The following is a 13150-nucleotide window of genomic DNA, read 5'->3' as shown; positions in this document are numbered from 1 at the left end:
CAAGGTTGCTGGCTCTGTAAAGTTTTACGTGAATCACTCCAGTATCATATGAACTGGTGAAATTCTGTGAATCTGCTGGAGAAGTTGAAGGTCCAGACTGTGAGTTCAAGCCTGCTGAAAGCTGAAGTCAGGCTGTACTGGGGTTGGAGAATTGTATTATAATGCATGGGTAGGTGGGTGGGAGGGAGGAATGGGGCTTGCTTTGCTGTTTTTGTTGCTTTGTCACCTTTCTGTATTCTGTGTTGTTCTGCTGAGCATTGTGAGCATGCTATGTTGGTGCTGGAATGTGGGACAACACCTTTGTGCTGCTCCCAGTACATATCCAGGTGCTTTGGTTGTTAAGGCAAACAACGTATTTCACTGTATGTTTCAATGTACGTACACGTGCAGAATAATTCTGAATCTTGAATTTTGATCTGCAAGCGTTTGTACTTGAGGGAGACCATCACCAGGGGCTATAATAGTAAACTGATAAATCCTGAAAATTATAAGGGAGAGATGGAATTTTTGCCATAAACAGACGTTGAAGCAAAAGCATGAAAGCATTCACGATTCAGCACAGAAGGTACGAAGGGATAGAAGGAAATTCTGTTAGAATTAGATGAAGAGAGGCATCAGAACGATTATGTGGGAACGTAAACACAGGTTTACACTCACTGGACACTTTATTAGGTTCACCTGCTCATTAATGCAAATATCTAATCAACCAATCATATAGTAGCAACTGAATGCATAAAAGCATGCAGACATGGTCAAGAGATTCAGTTGTTCTTCAGACCAAACCACAGAATTAGAAGAAATGTGATCCAAGTGACTTTGACCATGGAATGACTGTTGGTGGCTGGCAGGGCAGTTTGAATTAGCTCAGAAACTGCTGATCTCCTGGGAATTTCACGCACAATAGTCTCCAGAGCTTACAGAGAACAGTGCGAAAAACAAAAATAAAACATACAGTGAGCGACTTTTCTGTGGGAGAAAACTCTTTGTTAATGAGAGAGGCCAGACTGGTTCAAACTGACAGGAAGGCAAAAGTAACCCAAATTACCATGCATTACAACAGTGATGTGCAGAAGAGCATCACTTTGAAGTGGATGGGCTACATCAGCAGAGGACCACAAACACACAGAAACACTCTGTGGCCACTATGGCCTGTTTCCATGCTGTACATTCTACGTATGTAAACTAGAGGGAAATAACTAAAATGTCCTGGAACTAATGTGTAGGCGAATGAAATCGACAATATAATTTAATTATTCACCTTTGTCCTTTTACTATTGCAATGCTGGATCCATTCCAGGTAAGTGTTGCAGAAGCTGGCTCTTGAGATTCCCTTGAGGCAATGGTCGTAGTCTTCATCAATGTTCATATTAAAAACTGCTGGGTCCTTGTCAATGTAATTCCACGCTGTGCAGGGATGCAGAGCTTCTTGTATGGATTCATTGCTTAACCAGTCCTCCAGCTTTGGGGAACGAATCAGGTAGTATATTATACTCTGTGAAAAGAAACATTAATACAGTATACAATCTCAGCTCAGTGGCATAAAAAACATGTTTATCAGAAATAATAGTCATGTCATACTGAAACAGGACCTTCAGGCCACTAAATCTGGGCTAAACATCAAATATCCATTTGCACTAAACCTAGGTTCACAAAGATGATTCCGGGAATGAAGGAGTTAACATATGAGGAGCATTTGGCAGCTTTGGGCTTCTACTCACTGGAATTTAGAAGAATACAGGGGATCTCATTGAGACGGACCGAATGTTGAAAGACTAGATAAGGTGGATGTGGAGAGGATGTTTCCTATGGTGGGGGTATCCAGAACTAGAGGGCACAGCCTCAAAACTGAGGGGCAACCTTTCAGAACAGAGGTAAGGAGGAATTTTTTTAGCCAGAGAGCAGTGAATCTGTGGAAAGCTCTGCCACAGACTGTGGTGGAGGCCAAATCCGTGGGTATATTTAAAGCGGAAGTTGATAGTTTCCTGATCGGTCAGGGCTTCACAGGATACGGCAAGAAGGCCGTATGGGGTTGAGTGGGATCCAAGAGTACCACCAGACTCAAGTTTAGGTTCTACCACACTGTTATCGGATTCTTGAGTGGACCTCCTGTATGGTAAGATGGACTCTTGGTTTCACAATCTACTTTCTTAAGATCATGCACTTTATTATTTACCCACACTGCACTTTTTTGTTAGGTTTTACACTTTATTCTGCATTGTTATTGTTTTAGCTTATTCTAGCTCAATGTACTGTGTACTAATTTGATGAGTATGAACAGTATGCAAGACAAGCTTTTCACTGATTCTCAGTACATGTGACAATAACCAAAAACAACTACCCCCAGATCGAATCTGTCTCCTGCACATTAGGGGTAACTTACAGCCACCAATAACATATTGACTCTTGTATCTTAGACCACAAGACACAGGAGCAGAATTAGGCCATTCACCCCATCAAGTCTACTTCACCATTTGATCATGACTGATTTATCTTCCCTCTCAAGCCCGTTTGCCTTCCTTCTCTCCATAACCTTTGATGCCCTGACTAATCAAGAGCCTATCAACTTTTAAATATACTCGATGACTTGGCTCCACAGCCATCTGTGGCAATGAATTCCACAGATTCAACACACTCTGGGGCTAAGGAGATTCCCCCTTGTCTCTGTTCTACAGGAATGTACTTCTGTTCTGAAGCTGTGCCCTCGGGTCCTAGGTCCTCCCACTATTGGAAACATCCTCTGCATGTTCACTCTATGTAGGCCTTTCAATATTTGGTAAGTTTCAATTAGATCCCCCCCCCCCCACCTTTGGGATGTGGGAGTAACACAGTGGGAAGCCATGCAGTGACACAGAGAACACCAGAGGCCAGAATCAATACCCAGTTGCTTAAGCTGTGAGGCAGGATCTCTGCCAGTTGCACCATTGTGAATTTAAAGCACATAACAATTTTAGAACAAAGTAAGTTCAGCATTACAGCACAGTACAGGCCCTTTGGTCCACAATATTGTGCCAATCTTTTAACCTACTCAAAGATCAATCAAACACTTCTCTCCCACATAGCCTTCCATTTTTCAATTAGCCATGTCCCTATCCAAGAGTTTCTTAAATGCCTCTACCACCACCCCTGGCAGTGTATTCCATGCATCCTCCACTCTCTGTTTAAAGAACATACTTCTGACATCACATATGTTCCTCCAATCACCTTAAAATGATGGCCCATCGTATTCACTATTTTTGCCCTGGGAAAAAAGTCTTACTCCACTCATCCATCTTGTACACCTCCGTTCAGTCACCTCTCATTTTGTTCGGAATGGCTCAAAGGAGACATCAAGATGTGACATGAATGCTGCTCTCAGTTATAGTTTACCATTAGAATATGAAATGCTTAAAACATTAACTTCAGGAAACAAAATTACATCAGAACTTTATTACAGATAGTCATCCCAAGGGGGAACTGGACTGTGAAACAGTGGGGGGTATAAATGGAAGCAGAAACCAAATGCTTGGCAAGGAGATTGTTTTCTCTAAGGAAAGACAAAGTCCTGGAGAGGCAATGAAGCCGAGGGAGTGAATTCCAAAAGAATAGCCCAAGGACAAAGACTCTCATTGCTCATCGTGGCAGATGTAACTTCAACATGAAGCAGGAGGTGGTCAAGTGTTCTAATGTATCATATTTCTCATGACAAAGTTACGGGAACTATTCCATCCAGTTATCTGGGCTGACCTTTTTTTGACCAACTGCAGGGCCATGGTTTGTTGTCACTGATCATTTGCAAGTTATTCAAAGAACCCAGTCCATCGCAGGCAAAGCCCTCCCCAACATTAAGCACATTTACACACAGTGCTACCACAGGAAAGCAACATTGATCAGCAGAGACCCCCACCATCCAAGGCTATGATCTCTTCTCGCTACCACCATCAAGAAAGAGGTACAAGAGCATTAGGTCCCTCATTACCAGGTTCAAGAACAGTTATTATCCAGCAACCATCAGGCTCCTGAACTTGTGTGGATAACTTCACTCACATTCCCATTTATTTAGTTTAAAAAAATTAATATTGGCACAATTTATCCTCTTTTGGACATTGGATGCTTGTCAGTATTTCCTATGGATAGTTTTCACAAATTCTATTGTATTTCTTTATTTTCCTGTAAATGCCCGAAAGAAAATGAATCTCAAGGGAGTATATGGTGACATATATGTACTTTGATAAAATACTCTTAATTTTTTAATGGTATCAGCTGTAGCTCAATGAGTAGTAATCTCACCTCTTTATCTAGAAGAAGTCAAGTTCAAGCACATCTACAGTAAAGTGAGACTCCACTTGACACTCTTGTACAATATTAAGGGGAGTGCTGCAGAGGCATAGTCAGAGTCATAGTCATAGTCATAGTCAGAGGCATCATATTTTTGAATTATATGTTAAACCTAGTTATTTCCATGCTTGCCTTTATTATATTGCTGTTTGAGGAAGTCTGCTTTCTGTCACATTTCCTAAGTAAAAGCAATGACTACACTTCAAGAGAAAAGAATGTCATAGACTGGTAAGAGCTCTGGGATGCCCTAAGGCTATGAGCAGTACTATACAAAGACAAGTACTTTCCTAATTACTTACCAGTCTGCAGATTTTATGTCAGTATGTAAACAGCCAACCAATATTTAAACTATTATGACTGACTGTAGACTTTCTTGTCTGCCAGAATAAGGGACCGTTGCTGGATGACTTTGGATGAAATTGGAAGACGATACAGTCGGCTGTGTCAAAGGCTGCAGGCTGCAGGCTGAGGATTATCTTTGCCACATTTGCAATATGCCATTTGTGAGCATCAAGTAATCTGTTGATGGAACTCACAGAGCATAGAGCAGCATCTGTGGGAGGAAAGCAACTGCCAACATTTTGGGCTGAAACAATCCTATCAGGACTGGCAGTGGATAGGTAAGATGGTCAATAAAAACAAAGGAGTGTCGAGAAGGGATTCTGAGGTGACTGGTAGACTGAGGAGAGATGTAAACTAGTGCCAAGTAGGGCATGTGTGCAATGCTGGAATTAGAAGATTGTGGCAGGTGAATCATAGATGGAAGGCAAACAGAGGGAAGAGAAAAGAGGAAAAATAGATGCCATTTGTGCCTTTGATAGGTGCCAGTGAGGTCCTGTTTGTAATCGAAAGTTGATTAGAAGACATGCAAAACAGATTTGAGAAGGTACAGCAAATTTAGAGTACAAGCAGGTTGGAGAAGAAACACAAAAAAAATCTCCCCTTCTCTCTTTTTCTTCCCCATTGTGGCTCCTCTCTTACCTCTGCTCTTCTACTCATTTGCCTAACATGTCCCTCTCGTGTCCCTCCTCCTTCACTTTCTTCCATGGTCCACTGTCCTCTCCTATCAGATTCCTTCTTCTTTGAACCTTTACCTCTCCCATCTATCACCTCTCAGCTTCTTACTTCATCCCCCTTCCCTACTCACCCATGTTCCCTCTCACCTGGCTTCACATATCATCTGCCAGCTTGCACTCCTTCCATCCACCCCCTCCCCACCTTCTTGTTCTGGTTTCTGCCCCCTTCCTTTCCAATCCTGATGATGGATCTTGGCCCGAAATATTGACTGTTTATTCCTCTCCATAGATGCTATCTCACCTATTGCATTCCTTAGGCATTTTGTGTATGTTTCTCTGGATTTCCAGCATCTGCAGAACCTTTTGTTTTTCAAATAACATACTACAATCCTTGAGAAGCACACACAAGATGCTGGAGGAACTAAGCAAGTCAGGCAGCATCTATGGTTGGAAATAATAAGTCAATGTTTTGGATCAAGGCACTTCATCAGGACAAGAAGTTGTTCAGGCCTGACATTGAAAATAATTTTATCCAATGCTTATTTGCAAGTGCAGTTCCCTCCACTCGTAGTCTCACCCTTATAAGATTTGACCAATTGTCATTGCTGTAAGTGCCAATTCAAATTGGGCAGTACAGTAACATAATGGTTAGCACAACACTTTACGGTACTGGTGACCCGGGTTCATCTCCTGCTGCTGTCTGTAAGGAGCTTGTACATTTTCCCCATGCCTGCATGGGTTTCCTCCAGGTGCTCAGGTTTCCTCCCACAGTCCAAAGAAGTACCAGTTAGTAGGTTAACTGGGCTTCGTAAATTGTCCTGTGATTACACTAGGATTAAAATCTGAGGTTGCTGAGCAGCACAGCCTGAAGGTCCAGAAAGGTTTATTCCATGATGTACCTCAGTAAATAAACAAACAAACAAACAAATAAAAGGGCAGCATTTAAAACTGCATTAAACAGGCTAACTATTTCAGGAAATTCAGCAGGCAGTTCACACCTGCTCAAATAGTGATTGCTTTGCGAGAAACTTGTGAATGTGGTACTGTCATTGTCGCAGATTTCACTTGAGCCATTTCCCAAATTAAATGCATTGCATGACAAATTAAAATGCTGATCTCCTCTTCATCCTTTGTAATTAGGCTTGGTAATGATTCTGGCATTCAAGTGAAATTTTAATAATTAACTGATCTTCATGATATCAACATTCTCTGTCTACATCAATGTCAGATTGTACAGAACAAGCTGTGTGGAGTTTCAGTGATCATTTTTTAAAACTTCACTCGTTTCATACAAAGTAAAATCTGTGGGTTATAAAAAATCTATTAAACTTTAATCAGAGTCAAATAGGAAAATAAGAAATAACATCACGGTCACTGGCACCTCAGATTATGTAAATATAAAACCTTTCTGTTACATTCTTGACACAATACCTGTTGATGAATTGCTCCCTGCCAGGTCTCCCTTTTGCATACCTCAAGGAACACAGTGTCTGAGGAGATTTGGTATGTCACAAATTTCTACAGATGTCCTATGGGGAACACTCCAACTGGTTGCATCACCATCTTGTATGGACGAACCAGTGCACAGGATTGGAAAAGTTGTAGAGGGTGCAAACTCAGTCAGCTCTATCATGGGAACTATTCTCCCCACGATTGAGGACATCTTCAAAATGTGATGCCTCAAAAAGGCAGTAACCATCATTAAGGACTCCCATCACCTGGAACATGCCCTCTACTTATTACCACCATCAGGGAAGAGATACAGGAGCCTGAAGACATGCACTCAACATTTTAAGACCAACTTCTTCCCCTCCGCCATCAGATTTTTGAACCAACAATGAATCAACCCTCACTATTTTTGATCCCCTTTTTCACAACAAATTTCACAACATACAGTATTCCAGTGGTATTAAACCTGATTCTGTCTAAACCACTTGGAACTATTGGTAATTTATGACTTTCTGTATAACAATAACAATATATAAAGTCCTGATTTAAAATAGTAAGGCTATTTAGTTATTGTGGTGTGATTGATGACACTGAATAGGGCAGAAAGTAGCAAGGCAGGGCAAGACAGAAGGGGAAAATTGCAAATACCGGATGTCTGAAATAAAAACAGAAAATGCTGAAAATATCCAGCAGGTCAGCCAGCACCTGTGGGGGGGGGGGGGCGGGGAGAGGGGAGAGGGGAGAGGGGAGAGAGAGAGAGGAGAGAGAGGAGAGAGAGGAGAGAGAGGAGAGAGAGGAGAGAGAGGAGAGAGAGGAGAGAGAGGAGAGAGAGGAGAGAGAGGAGAGAGAGGAGAGAGAGGAGAGAGAGGGAGAGAGAGGAGAGAGAGGAGAGAGAGGAGAGAGAGGAGAGAGAGGAGAGAGAGAGAGAGAGAGAGAGAGAGAGAGAGAGAGAGAGGAGAGAGGAGAGAGGAGAGAGGAGAGAGGAGAGAGGAGAGAGGAGAGAGGAGAGAGGAGAGAGGAGAGAGGAGAGAGGAGAGAGGAGAGAGGAGAGAGGAGAGAGGAGAGAGGAGAGGGAGAGAGAGAGAGAGAGAGACACACACACTGAACTAACAGTTCATATCATGCTGGCCAACGTTGGTAGTTACAATCAGAACAACTGGCCATCGGTCGATTAAATTGTACAAATCCAGTATTTTCCCAGCAAACCCTGTCAAACATGCAAGTCCGTGACCCATTGATTGATCCAGAAAGCTGAATCTGACAGACTGTTTCTTAGCCAGCCTCACTGGAGTTCCGCAAAAGAGCCCAGTCTTGCTGAAATGCCCAGCATTCCACTGGGGAAGTACCTTCTTGATCCTGTGCCAAGTTCGACATGGCACAGGATCTGATACTTAATTGATTAATAGGCTCAAGCATAAGTTGTTACTATATAAACATTACTTTGCTTTCCTTTAATATTTTGAATTAATCTTAATGTCTCTGAGATTATCGTAACAAGGTCTTGTACTTTATCGTTTACCTGCTCTTGCACTTCTTTGGTATATTTTACACTTTATTCTGCACTGTTATTGTTTTACATTGTTCAAGCTCAATACACAGTGTAATGATTTGATCCGTATAATACTTACACAGCTCTTCATTGTATCTTGGTACACCTGGCAATAATAAACCAATCGTAATAGTAATAGCACATAAAGCAATTAAAACCAGGCAATGATTATGGGTGTGGGATTGGGGACTAATGACCTTTCATCACAATTAGATGTGTACCAGGTTTTAAGGATGTACAGATACAGAGATAGGAGAATGGAAAGAGACTGAAGGGACATGCAGTGACTCCCATTCTGACACAACTGTCCTAAGCTTTCTACACTGTTACAATGAAATTCAAGGAAAGAACAAAACGTTCTTGGATTAGGCATGTTATATTACTCCAGCCTCAGCATCGAATATTTTATTTTTATTTTATTTAGAGATACAGCACAGTAACAGGCCCAACAAGCCATGCTGCCCAGTTACACTTACGTAACCAATTAACCTACTTACCCATACATCTTTTGGAATGTGGGAGGAAAACCATGCGGTCACAGATAGAAGGTACACACTGTGGTGGAGTTGAACCTTGGTCACTGGCACTGTAATAGCATTACACTAACTGCTATATTACCCCACCACCCTTAAATATAACAATTGTTACAACAGATTATATTTTTTGCATCTACCTGACTCATATTTTATTTCAACAGCTTGTACAACATCTTACAGTGCCAGCGATCACTGATCGGGGTTCGGGGTCAATGCTGCCTGTAAAGAGTTTGTATGTTCTCCCCTTGACCACATGGGTTACCTCCGGGTGCTCCGGTTTCCTTCCACATTCCAAAGACATACAGGTTAGGGTTAGTAAGTTTGGGTATGCTATGTTAGCACTGGAATCATGGCAACACTTACAGGCTGCCCCCTCTCACTGTACTGGTCACTGACACAAATCATTCACATCACTGTATGTTTCAATGTACATCTGTCAAATAAAGCTAATCTTCAATCGTGGAGAGACAAATCACAGACCATCTGACTGCTCTCCAGAAAATATCTGCTCAATGCAGAAGGTGAGCCTGGCTTTCCAATTGCCTATCATTTTGTTCTCCATTCCATTCCCACTTTGATCTCTCTGCCTTTGGCCTCTTATGCTATTCCAGTGAAACTTGATGAAGGCTAAGGAAGAACATCTCTTCTTTTAACTTGGTACACCACAGTCCTCAGGGCTTACAATGAATTCAGATAACCAGATTTTCCAGTTCATTATTTTCTCTCCATAGCTGCTATTTCCTAAATACTTCCAGTACTCTGTTTTTATTTCAGGTTTCTACCATCTACAATATATTGCTTCCCCTGCTGGAACCTCATCTCTTCTTTCCATGAGTGTCACTCAGTCTCGGCTGGTCTCCACCTTATCATAGACATTATTTTGTTCATTCATTCTTTCCATCCCTCAACAACTTAAAACGTTTTTAATTTCTAAAAGTTCTCAGGAAAGTTTGTCAATCAGAAATATTTTCCGTGGATGCTGACCGGTTAACTAACTCCACTATATCCATGCTACGATATCTCATTCCACTTGATGCAATGCATTCACCTCTGTGAGACCTCACTCTCCAACTCCTTGGTAAGTGAATATCCCTGAGGAGACCAATGAAATGTTTTAGAAATACTTTAAATCCAATTTTCCTTTTGGATTTGCTCCCTGCTTTGAAAACGAAGCAAGGGGAAGTTGAGAGAACATACACTAATTCTCACCAAAGGATCAGCAGAGGAAAGGGTCAGTAGCTTTACATTCCTATGTGCCAAAGATCTACCCTGGGCCCAACATTTTGATGCAAATAGAGCTAGCAGCTGTATTTCATTTGGAGTCTGAGGAGATTTGGTAAGACAACTAAGACTAACAAATTTCTACAGATGTACTCTGAAGAGCATTCTAACTGTTTGCATCACCATCTTGTATGGAGGGACCACTGCCAGGATTGGAAAAAGCTGCAGAAGGCTGTTAACTCAGCCAGCTCCATGATGGGCACTAGCCATCACAGGCAGGTGGATGGGAACCAGTGTAATAGAGCTAAGGATGAGCAGCAGGTTTACAAATATATGATGGATGTAATATGAATTGAATTAGTTTTACAAGGATGTTGCCTGGATTGGGGAGCGTGCCTTATCAGAATAGGCTGAGTGAACTCGGCCTTTTCTCCTTAGAGTGACGGAAGATGAGAAGTAACTTGGTAGAGATGTACAAGATAATGAGAGGTATTGATTGTGTGGATAGTCAGAGGCTTTTTCCCCCAAGGCTAAAATGGCTAGCATGAGAGGGCATAGTTTTAAGGTGTTTGGAACTAGGTACAGAGGAGATGTCAGGGCTAAGTTTTTTAACGCAGAGAGTGGTCAGTGCTTGGAATGGGCTGCCGGCAACGATGTTGGAGGTGGAAATGATAGGGTGTTTTAAGAGACTCCTAGATAGATACATGGAGCTTAGAAAAATAGAGGGCCATGGTTAAGCCTAGGTAGTTCTAAGGTAAGGACACATTCGGCACAGCTTTGTGGGGCGAAGGGCATGTATAATGCTGTAGGTTTTCTATGTTTCTATGAATGTAATGAAGGACAAGCCAATGACTGGGTACAAACACAGACAGAGCAATGGGTTAAAGTGTACCACAGAGACAAAATTTAAAAGGAATAGTTTGGAAGAGTTGAGGAAGAATTTCTTTAGCTAGAGGGTAGTGAACCTTTGCCATCAGATTTCTGAATGGTATACAAACCCATGAACTATCTCACAATTTTTGCTCTTTTTGCACTATTTGTTTATTTTTAATACATATATTTCCTATTAAAATTTATAGCATATTTTATGAATTGCACTGAACTGTTGCCACAAAACACAAATTTCACAGCATATGCCAGTGATAATAAACCTGGTTCTGAGCCTTGTGGTTTTGTTGACAGCACTACTGAAAATTGCTGATGTTTAACCCCGATACTTGCAAGGATATTCCCGGTATATTTATCACCTCTCTGCTCCATTTTACTCCTGATTTATTGGCCGTACAAAGCTTTAATCAAAGCTATGCTATAGACCTTTATCACAGCTTTCAGCTGTGACAGGAGTAGTAGGAAGATCCCTAAAGCAGATGGAGACAAAAAAGAATTACTTATAAAGCAGAACAACTTACTGGCATACTACTACCTTTACGTAATAGGTGATGAGCATCTTTCTTAGATCAAACATCTGTAGCATGCACGCTGCATTGTTGTCACTGATGCTGTAGCCTTCCAGAACGTACTTGGATGAAGTGACTTCCCAGGCCAGCCAGCGTTGGATAAAAACCGCATTGAATGACAGCATGTGGGGCAAATGCCCTGGCTCACAGCAACAGCAGCAACCTTCGTCATCCTCAGCTCCCTCTGTTATTGCTTCAACCTCCCTCTGTTGGCAATATGTACCTGAAAGGAAAAAAATGAAGCATTTTATATTGCACATGCATCATTCAAAATGCGCCTTACTATATGTAACCATAAGACATAAGAACTGAATTAGGCCATTCAACCCATCGAGTCTGCTCCACCATTCCATTATGGATGATTTATTATCCACATCAAGCACGTTCTCCTGCCTTCTCCCTGTAACCTTAATAATCAAGATCTATCAACCTCTGCTTTAAATATACCAAAGACGGTCTCCATAGCCACCTGTGGAAATGAATTCCACAGATTCTGCACCCTCTTCCTAAAGAAATTCTTCCTCATCACTCTTCATAAGGGACATTCTTCTATTCTGAGGCTGTGTCCTCTGGTCCTAGACTCCCCCACTTTAGAAAACATCCTTTCTACATCCACTCTATCAAGACCTTTCAGTATTTGGTAGGTTTCAATGAGATCCCACCCTCATTCTTCTAAATTCTTCTAACAGAATGATAGAGAAAAGCTGTCCTCACCTAAATTCCCATGATATGTATATAAGATTACTGCTAGATATTGGATTATTGCTATGGCCACAACTAACATTTATTACTATAAATATGTGCCTGGTGCCACAAACAGAATCAGAATCAGGTTTATTATCACTGTCATGAGACGTGAGATTTGTTAACTTAGCCTTAGCAGTTCAATTTAATAATACATAATCTAGATGAGACAAAAATAAAATAAAATAATAAACAAGTAAATCAATTACAGTATATATTGAATAGATTTTTTAAAAGTGCAAAAAACAGAAATACTGTATATGTTAAAAAGTGAGGTAGTGTCTAAGGATTCAATGTCCATTTAGCAATTGGATGGCAGAGGGGAAGAAGCTGTTCATAAATAAAGTGAACAAGGCACAGTGCGCCTTCAGTGCTTTTGTGGAATTGTTCATTCAACAGTTCCCTAGTAAACACCAGGCTTATTCATTGACAGGCAGGACAATGGGTGCCACAGTAGTGTAGCAGTTAGCTTGTCGGAATTCAGAGTTCAATTCTGGTGCCGTCTGTAAGAGGCTTGTACATTCTCCTTGTGACCAATTGTGTTTCCTCCAGGTTTCTTCTCTCAGTCCAAAGATGAACCTACAGTAGTTTAATTGGTCATTGTAAATTGTCCTGTGATTAGCTAGGGCTAAATAGGTGGGTTAATGGGCAGCATAGCTTGTTGGGCTGGAAGGACCTGTTCTGTGCTGTATCTCTAAATCAATAAATACGCAACTTCGGCTTTAGGCTCCCCATCATGAGTTTAAAATCAAATCTCGTCTTTCCAAAATGATGATAAAATCTGTGCACTCACATTGACTGTTAGGGCCTTCTGCTAAATCATTTATTGTTCATCTATTCTAGATATTGTCAATTACTAAAATG

At 41.3% G+C, this 13150-nt stretch overlaps 1 protein-coding gene across 1 annotated transcript in view; it reads right to left on the bottom strand.

Moving 5' to 3' along the window:
• LOC132400772 (pecanex-like protein 1) overlaps nt 1-13150 on the bottom strand; it is a 232878-nt gene that overhangs the window by 59900 nt on the left and 159828 nt on the right. The window contains exons 27-28 of the mRNA XM_059982121.1: nt 11509-11765; nt 1259-1492 (exon numbers count right to left, since the gene is read on the bottom strand). Of these exons, the coding sequence (XP_059838104.1) occupies nt 1259-1492; nt 11509-11765 (491 nt within the window). The remainder of the gene's footprint in view (nt 1-1258; nt 1493-11508; nt 11766-13150) is intronic.

This window comes from Hypanus sabinus, chromosome 10, assembly GCF_030144855.1.
Source record: "Hypanus sabinus isolate sHypSab1 chromosome 10, sHypSab1.hap1, whole genome shotgun sequence".
NCBI classification, from domain to species: Eukaryota; Metazoa; Chordata; class Chondrichthyes; order Myliobatiformes; family Dasyatidae; genus Hypanus; species Hypanus sabinus.
This window is presented reverse-complemented; position numbering and strand designations above follow the sequence as displayed.